The sequence below is a fragment of the Otolemur garnettii genome, unplaced genomic scaffold (genome assembly GCF_000181295.1).
Source record: "Otolemur garnettii isolate 467f Iridium unplaced genomic scaffold, OtoGar3 scaffold00018, whole genome shotgun sequence".
Lineage (NCBI taxonomy): Eukaryota > Metazoa > Chordata > Mammalia > Primates > Galagidae > Otolemur > Otolemur garnettii.
The window spans coordinates 20,215,907-20,234,911 of NW_003852413.1; the positions used below are offsets into that span (position 1 = coordinate 20,215,907).

At 54.5% G+C, this 19,005-nt stretch overlaps 1 protein-coding gene across 1 annotated transcript; it reads left to right on the forward strand.

The window, feature by feature from the left end:
- Positions 1–419: 419 nt before the first annotated feature.
- SLC4A1 (solute carrier family 4 member 1 (Diego blood group)) lies at positions 420–16,496 on the forward strand. The gene is made up of 20 exons (XM_003786274.3): positions 420–468; positions 5,038–5,120; positions 5,243–5,333; positions 6,324–6,385; positions 7,127–7,304; positions 7,393–7,528; positions 7,960–8,083; positions 8,240–8,324; positions 8,486–8,667; positions 9,192–9,402; positions 9,632–9,844; positions 9,997–10,145; positions 10,250–10,444; positions 11,382–11,555; positions 11,998–12,087; positions 12,605–12,771; positions 13,430–13,683; positions 14,578–14,747; positions 14,843–15,016; positions 15,618–16,496. The coding sequence occupies exons 2-20, from the start codon at positions 5,106–5,108 to the stop codon at positions 15,696–15,698; spliced, it is 2,751 nt and encodes a 916-aa protein (XP_003786322.1). The 5' UTR covers positions 420–468; positions 5,038–5,105; the 3' UTR covers positions 15,699–16,496.
- The last annotated feature ends 2,509 nt before the right edge of the window (positions 16,497–19,005 follow it).

The following is a 19,005-nucleotide window of genomic DNA, read 5'->3' on the forward strand; positions in this document are numbered from 1 at the left end:
TACCTGGGCCAGAGCAAAAGGGCCTGGCTGGAGTGAAGGATGGACAGAGACAGAACAGGAACCTCCAGAAGTTGGTGCCTTCTTGCCAAGGGGCTGGGAGCCCCAAGAACCCAGCCACCAAATCTTAATCCACAAAGGAAGACCCAGGAGAACCCTAGGAGTCAGGCGGGCCTTGGGGGAACTTGGGGACTGGCCAGTCCCAGGGTGGGGACGGGCCAGAGTCACAGCTGTCCAGATGCGGGTGAGAGATAACTCTGTTTACTGGGTACTTGGTGGGAGCAGGATGGGGGATGAGAAGGGGCTCCCAGGGCCCATGGGGCGGGCAGATTAGGAGGCGGGAGCATGAGTCAGGGGTTTGCAAGCTGCCCCGAGGCATTGCTGCTGTCAGAACGGGTGTGAGCTCAGCTGGTCACAGAGGGCACCGGTGGCTGCAGGACTGCGCCGAGGGACCCTGAGGTTCAAAAGCAGGTGGGCAGGGTAGGGAAGGGCTGGGGTGGTCCTTTGCCCTAAAGTTTCTGCAGGTGCCTAGCCTGAATCTATGCCCAAGTGGGCATGGCCACTGACCCCCAAGGGGGCACAGGTGGGTGGAATGAGAATGTTACTGTGTGTGTTGCCCCAAAGGGCACAGGCCCATTTGTACCTGCAGCTGGGGAGAGTAGGGTGGCCAGTGGCTCCTGACAGCAGAGATGTATGTGGCTGGTGTGTGTGAGGGGGCAAGTCTGCTCCCTCCCGGGTGGGTTCTTGTAAAGTTCCTGTTGACCAGCCCTTGGATCCCACAGACTCAGGTCTCATTCACACGAGACTCCTCCTTATTTTATGATGGGAATCCCCAGGCCACCTTATCTCCTACCAAGGAGGCAAGATGTCAGCTGACACTGCTTCCCATTTGGGACAGTTCTAGGGGTCGACCTGGGGGACCCGTCACTGTCCTCAGCCTGGGGAGTATTTGGAGGAAAATGTGGATCCTCCCACCCTCTGAGGATCTTAAAACACTTAGTTCAGGCTAATTCCACAGGAATTGAAAGCAAATCAGAAGGGGAAGAAGATAGGCAAGTCTGACCTTGATCTCAGTGGCAGGGATAATGACGTCAGACATTTGCATAGAGCCAGGTTCATGTGCTAGGCAGTTATAAGTGCCTTATATATGAACTTTCTTCTTCTTTTTTTTTTTTTTTTTTTTTTTTGAGACAGAGCCTCAAGCTGTCCCCCTGGGTAGAGTGCCGTGGCATTACAGCTCACAGCAACCTCCAATTCCTGGGCTCAAGCGAGTCTCCTGCCTCTGCCTCCCAAGTAGCTGGGACCACAGGCGCCCGCCACAATGCCCGGCTATTTTTTGGTTGCAGCCATCATTGTTGTTTGGCGGGTCCGGGCTGGGGATTCGAACCCGCCACCTTAGGTGTACATGGCTGGCTCCTTAGCCGGTTGAGCTATAGGCGCCGAGCCTGAACTTTCTTAATACTCACAACAGGTCTGTGAAAGAGGCATTATTATGATAACCCCCATTTTATAGATGAGAAAATCAAGGCATAGAGAGTTTGAGTCACTTACTTGCTCAAGGACACAGAGTAAATGGCAGGGTTGGAGTTTAAACATAGGCAGTTTGACTGCAGAGTCCTTGATAGTTAACCACTAGCTCCAAGCCAGCTAGTAGTTGGTTTCTTTTCCGGGAGGCAATTCAGCATAGCCCTTAGAGATGTGGCTAGAGTCAAGTTGGCCAGGGTTTAATCCTGCCTCTACCACCTACCTACTGGGCAATGAAGCATGTAAACTTCTATGAACCTCAGCTTTAGTGTCTGTAAAATGGGCAAATGACATTATCCATTTCACAGCATGGTTTGGGGATTATAAAAGATAAGAAAGCGTAGCTGTCTGTGGAGTGTGGGGTGATCACACAGAGATGGAGCTATCCCTGTGATCTGGTCACCCCCACAGCCTTTCCCCAGCTGTGCTTCACCTCCTGGGCTCCAGATGTCCTGCTTACGCTTATCTGGCCCAGCCCTGGGTTGCTGGTCTGCCAGGTGTTTGGTGCCCTTCCAAACACAGGGTGGCAATCGGGATCTAGGCTCTTATCGGTGCCAGGCAGAACAAGGCCTATAGCTGGGGGAGCTGACTGGGCTCAGGGGGGACAGCAATCTGAGTTATGGCTGCAACCCTAGTTGAGTTCAAGGAACCCGTTTTCCCCTCTTCTCTCTCACTAATGCTTCAGAACCCTACTGGGAAGCCCCCACCCCCGCAATTTAGAAATGAAGGGACTAAGGCCTAGAGCTGCCCATGGCCATTTGGCCAGTCAGTGGCAGAGAGGCAACCTGGATCTCTGGATTCTGTAGCTCTGGGGGACCCCTCTGACCATCCCACTCCTCAGATGGGAAACCAAAGCCCCATGGTGGGACTTTGAGCTCCTGCGGCTTAGACAACTTTGAGGCCACTCAGGATTAGGTCACCCAGGTCCAGAGAAGGAAAAAAAGAAAATAAAGATGGGGGAAGGGAAGGAGGAGAGGAGGAAAAGAAAAAAGATGTGTGGCTGGAGTCCACAAGCGACAAAGCCCCTTACAGTAGGGATGGCCCCACCCTAAGGCTCTGGAACCCTCCTCTGGCTGTCACTTACCTTGCACCCCATGGCAGGGACCCCTCCTTTTTCCAGTCTGGTGGGCCCGGTCACACCCCTCTTTCTGTCCTTGACTGCAGGACTACTCAGTCCTCAAAAAGAAAGTTCTTTGCCCAGCATTTCTGCACATGCTTTCTGTTCCCACCGTGAGGCACCTGCCCTGCCCTGCATGGTCCACCCTCTAGGCCCCTCCACACACCCCAGCTCCCTGCCCTTTCCATCCCACCTGTGCCTCCAGGCCCAGCCCAGTGACCCTCTGCCAGTCTCGCTCCATCCCCTCCCCACCCACCTTCTCTTTCTCCTGCCACATAGATCTTCAGCACTCAGCACATTAGGCCTTGAAATTTGTGTTTGTTTGGGGGAACACGTCACCTCTGAGACACTTAGGTTGCCCTATTCCTGGACTGGGAGCTTCCTGAGAGGGGGAATATGCCTTGTGCAGCTTAGCCCCTTGGAGCTCAGCATAATGCCAGGCACAGACTGGGCACATTTGTCAACCCTACCCAAGGCCCTGTCACCACAATGCCCTGTACTGCAGGTGGGCAGGGAAGGAAAGGAGGTCCCCTTCTAAAGTGCCCCTTCTGGCTCTGTGCCTATAGCTCAGCGGTTAGGTTCAAACCTGGCCAGGGCCTGCTAAACGAAAATGACAATTACAACAAAAAAATAGCCAGGCGTTGTGGCAGGCACCTGTAGTCCCAGCTACTTGGGAGGCTGAAGCAAGAGAATCACTTAAGCCCAAGAGTTGAAGGCTGTGAGCTGTGATTTTTGAGATTCTGTCTCAAAAATAAATAAATAAATAAAGTGCTCCCTCCCCAGTCTGGGTGCACCTGTCCTCATGTTCCTGGGGGCAGGGACACCTTCCTCTTTGCTAGAGACATGCCTGAGAAAACTGAGGCCCAAAGCTCTTTGGCCTCCTGGCTGAATCCTGGTCACTCTATCTCTCTGGTTCCAGAGACCAGGTCTGCAATCAGGACCCCTTAGGAAGCCATCATTACAGTCATTTCACAAGTATTTATTGAGCATCTACTTTACCGCAACCACTTTGCTGGAAGCAGGAGATTCCATGGGTACTGAGACATGCAGGGCCTTTGCACTCACATGGCCTCCCTTCCAGAGCATTGTCAGATGGTGAATTAAAAGTCAATCACCAGGCTCAGCGCCTGTGGCTCAAGCAGCTAAGGCGCCAGCCACATACACCTAAGGTGGCAGGTTCGAATCCCCAGCCCGGGCCCACCAAAACAACAATGATGGCTGCAACCAAGAAATGGCCGGGCGTTGTGGTGGGCGCCTGTGGTCCCAGCTACTTGGGAGGCTGAGGCAGGAGACTCGCTTGAGCCCAGGAGTTGGAGGTTGCTGTGAGCTGTGATGCCATGGCACTCTACCCAGGGGGATAGCTTGAGGCTCCGTCTAAAAAAAAAAAAATTCAATCACCAGGCTTGGTGCCTGTGGCTCAAGCTGCTAAGGTGCCAGCCACATACACCTGAGCTGGCGGGTTCAAATCGAGCCCGGGCTCGCCAAACAACAACAGCTGCAACCAAAAAATAGCTGGGCGCTGTGGCAGGCATCTGTAGTCCCACCTATTTGGGAGGCTGAGGCAGGAGAATCGCTTGAGCCCAAGAGTTGGAGGTTGCTGTGAGCTGTGATGCCACAGCCTCTACCCAGGGCAACAGCTTGAGGCTCTGTCTCAAAAAAATAAAGAAAGAAAAAAAAAAGACAGTCACCAGAAAATGACAATGTGGGTCACTGAGCACTATAGTGGTCAGGGAGGGCCTCTGAGGAAGGGACATTCGAGCTGAGATGTTGCAGGGGCTGAGATGTTAAGAGAAGGGATATCCAGGATGTGCAAAGGCCCAGGGGGAGGATGGGGCTTGTTGAGTTCTAGAAACCACAGGGAGTCCAGGTTTAGGTGAGGAGAGACTAAGAAAGATGGGGCCCAAGGTGAGATCAAGACGAGAAGCAGGATCACCCACATCATCTTGGATGCTGTAGCCCCATGCCCAGTGGGAAGCAGCCATTTCTGAGAGAAAAGGGTCTGTTGTGGAGAACCTGAGGGGAGCTAAGCCCTGAAGATGGGACAGGTTATGATCCCTGATGTTGGGTGAGTCCTAAGGATGGGCAGGAAAATAACCAGGTATGAATCTGGGCTCAGAGAGGGCAGTTACACACCTCCCCACCCTCCCAGCACCCTCAGATTAATGCCAACCAAGGATCCTCTTCCCAGCTAAGCCCCCTCCTCCAGCCCCTACACACCTTATTTTACATCTTCAAATCCAGCTTCTTTCCCCCAAGCCCCCTCCCACGCTTCCTTCCTTTGACCCCACCATCTTGCAGCATTTTCCATCCCCTTCACTGAAATTCAGCCCCCTCGGGAGGAGAACCTGGAGACTCCAGGATACACTATGCCTCACTCACCCTGTACCCCTTCTCGGCAGGGACCCACAACGTGGGTTATGCTGGAGGCTTGGATCACTGTGGACAACTGTACACTCAAGGCAGAACCATGGGGGATTTGCAGGTACGTTTCTCCTGGCATCTGCAAGGCCCCTACCTGGAGGCTCTCGGGACTGGGCCCTCACCTACCCTTATGGAGGTTTGGGGATCTCCTCACAACCCAGCTTTGATCACCACTTCCCACAGGAGAATTATGAAGATGGGCTGGAAGATGTTCTAGAGCAGGAGGAATATGAAGAACCAAGTGTCTCCGTGCCCCAAATGGAGGAACCAGAAGGTGAGCTCTCCTCCCTCCTGCCAGGATGCTGCTGAGCCCTGGACAGTAACATAGGGGACCATGTCCTCTCTCCTTCTCCACAACCTTCTCCCCCAGCTCCTCTGCCAGTTCTTCCCGCAATTCTGATTGATGAAGGATAAACAGTGTTTTGTTTGAAATGATCACAGGAGGCAGTGGGAGTGAGGGTGAGTGGGGGAGCAGGGCAGTCACCTGTCACAGTGCCCCTTCCATGTGTGAGAGGGCAAACAGGCCCATCTGGGACCAGGACATGAGCTCATGTGCCACCTTCTGCCATCTAATGCCAGCTTCCAGGCCAGACACTGGGCCTATTCTTAGGGCCTATGGGGACCCCACTGTGCAGAAAGGCATCAAGAACCAATATCACCTTCCTTGGCCTGTCCAAGGTCTTAGGTGGGGAGCCCCAGGCAGGGACCTATTTACTGTCAACAGGACTTAAGTGCTGGTGATTGGTATGGAAGTTAAGAGGCTCCTCTGGGAAATGGGGGGGGGTGAAATATAAGGGGTGAAGGGTGATCAGGGGTGAAATATAAGGGGCTGCCTCCACCCTGGTGCCTGAGCTCAGCTTAGAGGCTGTGAGAAGCTACTGGGCTCAAAGGCTTGTTGAAGCAGGTGGGCAGGTGGAACATGGGAAGGGAGTCTAGCCCCAGAGGTGGCAGGGGAAGGAGGGATCTCTAGGAGGGTCTTGAAAATCGCCATTCAGAACTTGGCAATTGCCCTGGGGAGATCTCCTCCCTTCAACACTAATGGCAAGGCCTCCCCAGCTGCATCTGAGGGGTCCTCAACAAGGCTCAGGTAGAGGGTGCCAGGTTGGGTCCAGGAGAGGTGTGGGGATCCATACCCCACTGGGCCACCAGGGGCCCAACCCAGGGGCATCTGCCAGGCCTGGGCCTCTGGGCTCATAGCAGGCGCTTACAGAAGGGCCTCAGGGGCATTGTTGGGGGTGACACTAACCAGCCATTGGGTTTTCAGCTCACCTCACTGAACCAACTGCCCCAGACTACGCCACCACATCACAGCCGGGCACCCACGAGGTGAGAACCCCACTGTTCTACCAGGGGAAGGGAGGAGCAAAGGGGCAGAGGCAGCTTCAGACTGGGGAAGACCCTGCAAATAGGTAAGCAAGGAATGGGGGTCCTAGGAAAGAGGTGGGAGGGAAGGGGACACTCCCACTAAGAGGGAGACCTGGGCCCCTGGGAGTTCCCTGGGCAGAGATAACCCGACTGCTGAGGACTGAGTCCACAGGCCCTCGGGCCCTGGCTCAGCTGTCAGGTGCTCACTGGGGAAGCACAGTATTAAATACATGCTCTGCTCTGCCCGGCCCCCGGGTCCCTGCTGGGCGCCAGACTGTCTAGCTGGTTAGGAATTTGGGTTGGCCCTCAGCTATGGCCCTGGGAGTGGCCACCTGGCCCCAAGACATGCTGAGACACACATCTACTCAACAGTCTTAGAGGCAGGAGACTGACCCAAAGACTCCCCAGGCCCCTCTAGCCTCAACCACTGGCCCCTAGCTTCCCATGCCTTTCCCACTCCAGTGGCCACTGCAGCACCCCCTTTTGATCTAGAGGTTCTCCAAATGCCTTCTGAAGTGGGGTGAGGCCTGGTCAGGAGGTTGGGACTCTCAAGCTCGCAGGACAAGGTCTGCCCCTGGCCCTCCAGGGCCTTGGCTTCTTAGAAACCTCTCTCCAGAGCTGCTGAGAGCCCACTATGCCCTGGGTCCCTGGTCTCCCCATGGCCTCACCTGGGTGGACTAACTCAGGCTGGTGGGGCTGTAGGTCTATGTGGAGCTGCAGGAGCTGGTGATGGACAAGAACCAGGAGCTGCGATGGATGGAGGTGGCACACTGGGTGCGACTGGAGGAGAACCTGGGGGAGGATGGAGTCTGGGGGCGCCCACACCTGCCTTACCTCACCTTCTGGAGCCTCCTGGAGCTTCAGAAAGTCTTTGTCAAGGGTGAGTCCCCTGTGCCCTCTGGGACTGCTTCACGTGAGGCTTGTTGACTGTTGGCCAGCCCCCCAGCTCACCCCTCCACTGCCTACAGGTACTGTCCTCCTGGATCTGCAGGAGACCTCTCTGGCCGGAGTGGCCAACCAACTGCTGGACAGGTTTATCTACGAGGAGCAGATCCGGCCTCAGGACCGAGAAGGGCTGCTCCGAACCCTGCTCCTCAAACACAGGTGCCCCTGCCTGCCGCATCTCAATTCCACACCCAGTGGGCCCACTCCTACATCCCCCCACCCCAAGATCTTCCCCAGGGTCCAGACTTCCCACCAGGCAGGGGCCCACTTTTCCTCCATTATGGATCCCACCTCTGACACCTTGAAAAAGGTGGCCATGTTTCATGCTCCAATTTGGGAGCTGCTGGTTTGCAGGAAGACAAGACATGGCTCTTTCCTCAATTCATTCTCGATCCCACCTAGTCATCCTAGACAGAGGCCACCCACTTACATCCACAACATTCTTTAAAAGAGGGCTCTGATTCTTCTACTCCAAGGTCGCTCTGGTCTGTTCTGAGAAGTCCCACTTGAGGTCTACCTTTGATCCCTCATACCCTTGATAGCCCAGCCTAAACAGCTTGCTCAGCCCATGTCCCCTGTATGTCCTGCAGCCATGCTGGAGAGCTAGAGGCCCTAGGGGGTGTGAAGCCTGCAGTCCTGCAACGCTCTGGGGAACCTTCACAGCCACTGCTCCCACAGCAACCCTCGCTGGAGACACAGCTCTTCTGTCATCAGGTGAGGCTGTGACAGGGATATGTAGGGAGAACTGGGAAGTCTCCAACCTGAACATGTTTAGAAGTAAGAATGGGAAGGGAAGGAGGGGGCTGCATTTTCAGGTCTCCTGGGCTGGGAGTGGCCTGGTGACACTCTTCAGCACCCTCCTTCTCACAGGGAGATGGAGGCACTGAAGGGTCCTCACCATCGGGAATTCTGGGAAAGATTCCACCAGACTCAGAGGCCTCCCTGGTACTAGTGGGTAAGAGGTGTATCTCTACCCCTGGCCCTCCCCACTCCTGCTTCTGCCTCATGTCATGGCCCAGCCTTCCTTCCCTAAGGCCAGACCCCTGCAACTCCTCTCTTAAATACTCCACCCCACACCCCTTTAGCTTGGCCTGACTCCTTCATTCCTCCCAACAGGCCGTGTCGCCTTCCTGGAGCGGCCAGTGCTGGGCTTCGTGCGGCTACAGGAGGCCACATTGCTGGAGGCCGTGGAGCAGCCAGTGCCTGTTCGCTTCCTCTTTGTGTTGCTGGGACCCGAGACACCCCACACGGACTACACCCAGCTCGGCCGGGCCGCTGCGACCCTCATGTCAGAGAGGGTGAGGAGGGGCCAGGAGGGCTGGGGGAGCCCAGGAGCTGGGTGGTGGTTGAAGCCCATTCTCCACCCTGAACCAGCCTGGGTCACTTTAGGTCCACTAGTTTGACCCATTCAGTCTAATTCAGGTACTTCGACCCCACCTGTCCAGGGCAGTCCATGTGTGTATAGTCTGGCCTGCTCTGTTGGCTCTGACCTGGCTCGTCTCGTCTGGCCCCCTCTGTCTTAGTTCTACCTGCTTAGGTCTAGCTTGGTCTGTTCTGGTCTCTCCAGTTCCATCTGGTCTGCTTAACCCACCTGGTTAGGAGAGGAGAGGGCTGCATGCTCCTCCTTGCCTCACCCAGAGCCCCCATTTCTGTCTCCCCAAAGCTTTTTCTCAGTGTGGAGTAGGGTAGGAGAGGGGCAAAAAACCCAATTCCCAGCATGAGGATGAGAGGCTTCTGGACCCTGTAGGCCCTGGCTGTGGACACCTGGATCCTTCTGCTTGGCAGATCTTGTGGCTGGCCTGACCCTCTCTCCTGCCCCCAGGTGTTCCGCACAGATGCCTACCTCGCCCAGAGGCGGGGGGAGTTGGTGGACTCCCTGAACAGCTTTCTGGACAGCAGCCTCGTGCTGCCTCCCACGGATGTCCCCTCAGAACAGGCCCTGCGGAGTCTGGTGCCTGTGCAGAAAGAGCTGCTCCGGAAACGCTACCTACCCAGCCCTGCCAAGCCTGACCCCAGCTTTTATAAGGGCCTAGGTATCTGCCCTGCCCAGCCAAGGCTTTCTGACCCCACAGATCCTCAGACATCCCAGCACAGCCTCCATCTTCCTGCCAAATAGCCCTCTGTCACCATTCCCTGTGCCCACACCTGCCAGCCTCCTTTGCCACACGTTCCCATCAGACAATCCCTCTCACCTCCTCCTCTCTCCTCTCCCATGGCTCCCCTTGCTGCTGCCCTAACTACGCTCCCTGTTCTCCACCACAGACTTGAATGGGGGATCAGGAGTCCCTGGAGGCCCAGATGACCCCCTGCAGCGGACAGGCTGGCTGTTTGGGGGCCTGGTGCGTGACGTCCGGCGCCGGTACCCCTATTACCTGAGTGACATCACAGATGCGCTGAGCCCCCAGGTCTTGGCTGCCGTCATCTTCATCTACTTTGCTGCCCTGTCACCTGCCATCACTTTCGGTGGCCTCCTGGGTCAGTGCCAACACCTGTCTCCCTAACTCTCACTTCTGACCCTCTGGCCTTTGCCTTGGCCCTGACTTCTGACTTTTGGACCCTGCAACAGCCTACCCATGACTTGCACAATAGCCTCCTGATTTTGACCCCACTGTGACCTCTACCCACAGGAGAAAAGACCAGAAACCAGATGGGCGTGTCGGAACTGCTCATCTCTACTGCGGTGCAGGGCATTCTCTTTGCCCTGCTGGCAGCCCAGCCTCTGCTTGTGCTTGGCTTCTCAGGCCCCCTGCTTGTGTTTGAGGAAGCCTTCTTCTCGGTAGCTATGGCCTGGCCTCTGTCTGCCCCTGTAACTGACCCTGGGCCCCACCTGCCTGGTGCCTGAGACTCCATCTGATCTCACTCCCTCTGACTGCCCTGCAGTTCTGTGAGAGCAATGGCCTGGAGTATATTGTGGGCAGAGCCTGGATTGGCTTCTGGCTCATCCTGCTGGTGGTGCTGGTGGTGGCCTTCGAGGGCAGCTTCATGGTCCGCTTCATCTCCCGCTACACCCAGGAGATCTTTTCCTTCCTCATCTCCCTCATCTTCATCTATGAGACCTTCTACAAGCTGATCAAGGTGGGGCCCCTGCGGATATGAATGCACCTGTCAAACTATGTACAAGACCACGTGGCTGTGTGTGTCATTTCACTCATTGGTACAGCATTTGTGTGGCCTTGTTTCCACCGATGTACATAACTGTGTGACTGTGCGTATGACTATGGGAATGAATGTGTCTGTGTGTTGTCAATATCTGTACATAGGAATGTGCTGCTGTGTTGACTGACCACATGTGTATTGACACCTGCTGCCTGTGGCCCAGTATTCTTGCCCTACCTGTGCAGAGTGACTCTGTATGACTGTGCACCTGTGTGCACATGGCCAGTTCATGATTACACATGATGTGACCTGTAGGCAAGTGTGTGACAAACTGGGCATGGGACAGTGCGTGCATAGCGAGGGCAGTGGGGATTCTGGAGGCTCTGAAGTCCCTCATTCCCCCTCCTGCACTTGTCCTCATAAACTGTAGGGCCTGCAGACTGAGTGCCCTGCCCCTTAGCTTATCTCTGTCATCTCAAGTTGCCTCCTAATCTGCATTTTATATGGAGAAAGGGTGGACGCTATATGTATTCCCCTGTTGGTTGGAGGGGCGTTCTGAGTCCAGGTCTTTTAGGTCCTTTTTAAAAACTCCCTTGGCAATTATTTCTTGTCCTCCCAGGTCCTGTATGTACACACATGCACTCATTGCCTCTGTGGCCCACCCCACCCAAGTCTAACTTACTCTTCATGCCTGAAAACCATACTGTAGAATCCCATCACTCCTCTGTTACCATGTTAGTTGAGGAAGATGAATGGGTGGATGAATGAATGGATGAATGATGGTTGGATGGATGGATGATGACTGGCTGACTGGATGATGGGTGGATGGAATGGCAGTGTTGGGTAGATTTAGCTGATACTTTCCAGCCTTAGCCAAGGATGGGAGGAAACAGGATATTTTGGTTTTCTGCTTCAGATTTTCCAGGACCACCCACTACAGAAGACTTATAACCCCAATGTGTTGATGGTGCCCAAACCTCAGGGCCCCCTGCCCAACACAGCCCTCCTCTCCCTTGTGCTCATGGCCGGCACCTTCTTCTTTGCCATGATGTTGCGCAAGTTCAAGAACAGCTCCTACTTCCCTGGCAAGGTCAGCATACCCCCCCCACACTCATCCTTGCCTACACTGTTCTATTTCAGTCCAAATCTCTCATCCCAGCTTTGGAAAAAAGCACCCTTAATTCCCCTTCTTTCCCCAGATTTCTATTTCCAATTCCAAGCTTCTCTAGGCTTCTCCTTATTCAGGGTTTCACTCTGCATGTGAGCCTGTCTCCCTTTCTGGGCACACCTAGACTGAGAACCCACTGGTGAATGGACAGTTCTTGGGGGTGAAGAAGCTATGGGGCCGGGGTTGGGGCTGGGGCCGGGAAAGAATAAAGGAGACTGGTGTAGTCGCGTGCAGGTCAGAGAAGTAGATGCCAGTATGTCCCCTGGGAAGAGCATGCCCCTGGGTGAGTGTGGGGGCAGGGCAGAGGAGCAGAGAGGCAGGATGAGAGTAACCACTGACCACTTGTCCTTTCATCTGCCTCCAGCTGCGTCGGATCATTGGGGACTTCGGGGTCCCCATCTCCATCCTGATCATGGTTCTGGTGGATTTCTTCATTGAGGATACCTACACTCAGGTGACCCTTCCTCCCAGTGATCAAACCCATGACCCCCTCCAGGTCTTCATTTCCTTCCCCCAGCATGCTCCCCAGAACAGCTTTCACCAACCTGAAGCCAGCTAGGACTCCCTCTACCCCCTCCCTGCCACCCTCACCCCCAAGAGCCCCAGGTTCTTCCCCTCACAGGACCCCTCTGGCCAAAGCAAGGGGTTGGGTTAGATTGACCCCTTTATTCCTTAAACCAGGGGAGCAGAAAAAAGTCTCTTTTGGAACCAGACAGATTTGGGCACGAATCTCAGCTCTGCCACTAAATAGCTGTGGGATGTGGGGCAAGCTGCATAACCTCTCTGATCTTGTTTCCTCATCTATAAAGTTGGGAATAAGCAGATGGTGTAAAGGGATTAGTGCAGTGGCTGGGTTCAGAGTAGGTGCTCAGTATAAGTAAGTTCCCAAGTGCCCCCAACCCAACTCCCTGACACCCAGGACCCTGGGTCCCCATGCTCCTGGTGTTCTCACCAGCTGCCCCCTCCCACAGAAACTCGCAGTGCCGGACGGCCTCAAGGTGTCGAACTCCTCTGCCCGTGGCTGGGTCATCCACCCACTGGGCTTGTTTTCCGCCTTCCCCATCTGGATGATGTTCGCCTCCGCCCTGCCTGCTCTGCTGGTCTTCATCCTCATATTCCTTGAGTCTCAGATCACCACGTAAGAGATGGGGGCGTTGGGAGGGGGCAGGCCTGGGAGGGTCAGAGGTAGGGAAGGGAAGAGGATAGGTCTTAGGCAGGCAAGAGACTGAGGACTGCAAACTAGTCTCAGCGGGACATGCAGCTTTCCCACCTAGCAGAAGTGGCAGGTTTTGTGGGATCTGAAGTTGTATAACTTGGACAGCACTTTTTAAGCAAAAGCATGCAAAATGAGGTTGGGTGTGGTAGCTCACACCAGTAATCCCAGCATTTTAGGTCAAGGCAGGAGAATTGCTTGAGCTCAGGAGTTTGAGACCACCCTTGACAACAGAGTGAGACCTCGTCTCCACAAAAAATTTAAAAATTAGCTGGCATCGTGGCACACACCTGAAGTCCCAGCTATTCAGAAAAGGGATTGCTTAAGCCCAGTAGTTTGAGTTTGCAGTGAAGCAACGATCTTGAAGCTTGAGCTTCATTAGCCAGTGACTCCCCTGTGGATTGTTCTGCGGACACTTCTGTTCTTAGAGTCCTCATTCTCATGACAGGGAGGGAGGGGCAAGGAACTCACAGAGGGAGGAGCACAGAAGACAGAACTGAGGTGTGAGGCACCTGAGTGTGGAGGAGGAAGGATGGGGCTGGGGAGAGCCCCTACTTACCCCTGACCTCTATCCCCCTGCCAGGCTTATAATCAGCAAACCTGAGCGCAAGATGATCAAGGGCTCTGGCTTCCACATGGACCTGCTGCTGGTCGTGGGCATGGGCGGGTTGGCTGCCCTCTTTGGGATGCCCTGGCTCAGTGCCACCACAGTGCGTTCTGTCACCCATGCTAATGCCCTTACCGTCATGAGCAAGGTCAGCACCCCAGGGGCTGCAGCCCAGATCCAGGAGGTCAAGGAGCAACGGATCAGTGGGCTTCTGGTCTCTGTGCTTGTGGGTGAGTGCGTGCCAGCCCCTCCCCACCTTCCTGCTCTGCCCTTAGAGTCTAATGCCCCCTGGCCCTGTCCATGCTGCAGCCAAGTCCCCACACACCTGCTGCCCACATCCACCCAACACTCGTTACCCGAGGAGTACCCTGAAAGAAATGTCGAGGCATTTGGGAGGGGAATCAGAGCAGGGTAGGAAGGGGACCTCTCTTCTGGGGCCTTCTCTAGGCCAGGCTCTGCCTTCTGAACTTGTCCACGGTTCAATGGACTGTGGGTTCCAGCCCTGTCCTGCTGCTAACTTGACATCCTCCTCTTTTCTGGGTCTCAGTTTCCCTGTCTGCACAGTTAGATGCCCCCAGATCTCTTCCAACTCAGCTGCTCTATGCTAATACAAGGGGCACAGTCTTAGAGGTTTGGGGGTGGAAGACAGAAAGGTCACTGGATTGATCCTTGTCCTGGAGCAGCCAAGAACCCAGCTGGGTCCAAGGTAGGCAGTGCTGTGGTCATTGATGGAGAGTCAGAAAGCTGCTTAGAGGTAAAATTGATGTTACTTAGGGGAAGGTTTGGATTCGGATAGGTGGAGGATGATGATGGGGTTCTGGACTGGAGTGAGGGAAAAGGTGTTTCTCTTACCGCTGTGACCCCTACTAGGTTAAAGGAGTGAACTTAAGTCAAGCAGGCTGGAGAGTCTGACTCCCTGTTAGCTGTGTGGCCTTAGGTGGGTTGTTCACCTCTCTGAGCCACTTGCCTCATCTGTAAAATGGGGGTAAAGTCTATTAAGAGGACTCATAGAAAAGGCTCTACACAGCACCTGTGGTTTCTTTCTCAGTCCCAGAGAAGGTCCTGGCCTCCCTGGCACAGGGCCTCTGGACACCCAGGGCTGAGTGTGTATGACCCCCGCCCAGGCCTGTCCATTCTCATGGAGCCCATCCTGTCACGCATTCCCCTGGCTGTGCTGTTTGGCATCTTCCTCTACATGGGCGTCACATCCCTCAGTGGCATCCAGCTCTTCGACCGCATCTTGCTTCTGCTCAAGCCACCCAAGTACCACCCAGATGTGCCCTACGTCAAACGGGTACAGGGTCCTCTGCTGCCCAGCCAGGGTGGGGGTAAGGGTAGGATGGGTGCGTGCTGGGGTAGGCAGGCACTGACCCCAGCCTCTGCCTGCAGGTGGTGACCTGGCGCATGCACCTGTTCACGGGCATCCAGATCATCTGCCTGGTAGTGCTGTGGGTGGTGAAGTCCACACCCGCCTCCCTTGCCCTGCCCTTTGTCCTCATCCTCACTGTGCCCCTGCGACGCTACCTGCTACCACTCATCTTCCAGAATCTGGAGCTGCAGTGTGTGAGTGGCTGCCTGGGCTTGGGGCACAGGAGCTGGGATAATGTGAGGGGTGCATCTCAGAACTAGGGCAGGCAGGACAGCATCACGGGTATAGTCCAGGTCTGGAGCTTGTGACTGGGTCTCAGCCTTCCATGTCCTAGCATATAATCCAGAGCCAGGGGCCTCACATCCCTGCAGCCCTGTTTTGCTCACCTATAAAGGTAGTAATGATGACGGGGCTGGTGAAAGTATTTAAACACACACAGGATGTGCTCCCAGGGAGCTGTGCCAACCCTTGAGCAGCTAGTCCTTTGGTCTTCAAAATCATTTGGGACAGAGTTGCTCCTCTACCAGAATTCTTCCACAACATGACACAGGTCACTGTGCAGCTGCCCTGGTGAAGGGGTCCCTTGGGTACCCTCTTTGGGCCCTCCCCTGCTGGGATACCAGATCCCCTAGGGCTTCTCCCTCTTTGGCCATCTAGACCAATCCCCAGAGGCTGCGGTAACAGAACAGGACTTGCCCAAGAACTCCCACATCCAGAGGTGCCTCTAAGCACCCAACGAGGGCTCATCTAGCCCCCAGGCCTCTCAGTCCTCTCCTTTCTTCTCCTCCCCTCTAGCTGGATGCAGATGATGCGAAGCTGACCTTTGATGAGGAGGAAGGTCGAGATGAATATGACGAAGTGGCCATGCCAGTGTGAGGGGCGGGCCCAGGCCCCAAACTCCCGTTCCACTTCCTTACCCTCCCAGGAATAGCTGAAGTTCATGGGTATCTCGTGGACTTTAGGCTCCTCCTGGGATAGTAGTTGAGGACCCAGGGCTGTGGGTGGGGAAGGAAGGGGTGCCTGGGAAAGGGCAGATTGGCTTTCCTGGCTGGAGATGGCTGATGGGGCCCATATTAGGGGATCTGCTATACCGTCCCTCCTGTTGCTACACTGCCACAGATGGTCCCCTGCTGGAAGACTTGGATCTGAGCCCCACCTCTTCATAGCACAGACAGGGGCAGAAGCAAAGAGGGGAAGTAGGGGTGGTGATGCTTGTTGTGTGACCTTGGGCAAGTCCCTTGACCTTTCAGCCTCTACTTCCTCTTCTGTAAAATAGGTATATTGATAGTAATACCCATGTTGCAGAATAGTAGTCACCACTCTTTTTAGCCTGCCTAAGGCTCCCTAGTAGTGTACCTGGAATTTGGGCTAGGTTTTCTGACTTTGAGGTCAGCTCTGTCGTCTGTCAGTCACTCAAAAGTGGCCCTGCTGACTCCTCCCTTCACCCTGAGACCCTCTTCTCTGGGGCCAGAGAGAGGTGTCCTGGTGAGGGCAGGGTGCAGGTGAGGATCCAACAGGCCTGGAACTCAGAGCTCCTAAGTGCTTGCTCCCTACCTTCAAGTGCTCGTTAATTCATTCATTCATCCTTTCCACAAACTTTTACTGAGAGCTCTGGATCCTGTGGACACAGAGGAGACTGAGACAAGACCCTGCCCTGGGGTTGGGGTGGGGGGCAAGGCATAGTAAGTCTGTTCTAGATTTACATGGGGGGTGAGAGGAGGGTGGAAAGGTAGGGCTGAGACAGGAAGGGGGAGGGGAGGAAGGTTTGTAATTTATTGTGCATTTTCTAAGAGCTTTCTTCATACTTTGGCTTCAAACACATCCCCAAACCTCCCATTCGAGACTCAGTGTCCCTAAACCCATCTAAATTGAATCTTAGGGAGAACCCAGATTTGACTAATTGGGGTAGGAGACAGTGGGCTCTTCAGAATATGGGCAAATCTATTTTTTTATAAAATAAAAATACAAAAAGAGTTGAAAGAACTAGACATGGTGGTGGTGGGGGAAGTGAGAATTAAGGAGTGACCTAAAAGAGAGGAGGCTGTGGGCTCCAGTATTTAGGGGGGACATAGACTCCTAGTGTGAGAGGACTGCAGCCCGAAATGAAGTGCTACTCTTAGTAACTCCCTGGCTGGATCAGTCAATGGAAGTCTCCTACAAGGAATCCCTGAACGCTGACACCCACCTCCCACTACTTCACCATTCTATGCCTCAGTTTCCTCATCTGGAAATGGGACCAATAATGGTACCTACCTTATAGGGTTCTTATAAGGATAAATAAGACAATGCAAGTCAAGCCCTTGCTTGTGCAGAGCCTACCTTAGAGGGGGAAATGCTAGTATTGTTATTCTGATGGCAATAACACACACACACACATACACACGCCTGCCCCTTCTGCCCCCTGCTTCTAGAATATTGCTAAGAAAGGAAAAAAAAATTACCCACTCTGCTAGTGTCCTTCCCCTCCACACTTGGGGACACTTGGGGATAGTTTTTGCCAATAAATATATCTGTGTTGGAGTGGCTGCCTTGCTTAATTCCCCTTCCCAGAGCTGGGGGGCCCAGGAGTCTTGGCTAGACTAGGCGGACACGATGTGCCTGGTGTGGGGCCAGTGTAGGACTGTAGCCATACAGCAAGGACAGCCAGGTTGGGGGGTAGCCCTGAGCCCTAGATGGAGGGGACCAGCACACAGAGACTGGGCAGGAGAGCAAGAAGAGATGAGTGGAAATCCTTCTGAATAAGCTAGACCTGTGGGAGTGGGGAGGGTCTGTAACAGGACTTTGCCCACACTTCCCCTTGTAGCTGTGGACCTCAGGTCCTTTTGAATCAGTCACTCTCTTATCTGAATTAAAAAGCTGGAAAGCACTTTCATTAGAAATCCCCAGAGAACAAGAGGCCCAGAGAGGGAATGTGGCTTGTCTCAGGTCACATAGAAACAGCATCTCTTATTCAGCTTTCCACTTGTCTTTACCTTAGTCCCCACTGGAGGGTCTACCCTCCCACCCCCACCCATTTCCAGAATTCCGGGAAGCTCCTGTGCCAAGTGTCACCACCCCGACAGGAGGGGGCTAGGATTGGATGAGATTTCTCCCTGCCCTCGCCAGACTTCCAGAGAGAGGTCAGCTCCAGGCTAGGCCGCCCAGCTTCCTTCCCTGGATCTATATTTACTTGCTGCTTGTCCCCAGCTGACCCTCCCAGACCCACGAGTCAGCAGCCAAAGGGCCAGAGGAAGAGCTCCCTCTGCTCCAGGGAGATCAGGCCCAGTGTCCACCTCCCACATATAGCAGCTGCAAGTCCCACAGCATCGGCCCTGTCCCAGGACTTGCCGGGCCACCATTCCTGCCTCCATGTACCCACAAGTTGGGCTATGAGACAGGCCTGCAGAGGGCTCAGGCCAAGAGTGTTCCTAACAGCCCTCCACAGGCAGGCTGGGTGGGCCTGGGCAAGCAAGTCCCCTCTCGGGGCCTCAGTTTCTGCTGGGCCAATTCTTTCTTGCAGATCCTTCCTATCTCCTGAGGGAGGAACCAGTTCATCACAAGTGGACATGGGGAACAGGTCCTGCCTCAACCTGGCAGATAAATTTCTGCCCCTACCAGTGCTTAAACCCCTTCTCCAAGCTTTTAATCTCAATTCTGAAACAGTAGCAGGAGCTCTGGGCAGCAGAGGAGGCTGCGACTCTGGCCAGAATCCTTAGGGATTGGCTCGGCTCCTGTAGCACAGTGGTTACAGTGCCAGCCACATACACCGAGGCTGGCAGGTTTGAACCTAGCCTGGGCCAGCTAAACAACAATGACAATTACAACAACAACAACAACAACGAAAATAGCCGGGCATTGAGGCAGGTGCCATAGTCCCAGCTACTTGGGAGGCTGAGGCCAAAGAATCTCTTAAGCCCAAGAGTTAGAGCAGGGGTCCTCAAACTTTTTAAACAGGAGGCCAGTTCACTGTCCCTCAGACCGTTGGAGGGCTCAACTGCAGGCCCTGGGATGAGTTGGCTGCTAAGCAAGACAGGCAGTGGTGGCAAAAACACCCAGGGGGCTGGATAAATGTCCTAGGAGGGCTGCATGTGGCCCGTCGGCCGTAGTTTGAGGATGCGAGTTAGAGGTTGCTGTGAGCTGTGACGCCAAGGTACTCTACCAAGGGTGACATAGTGAGACTCTGTCTAAAAAAAAAAAAGGCTCG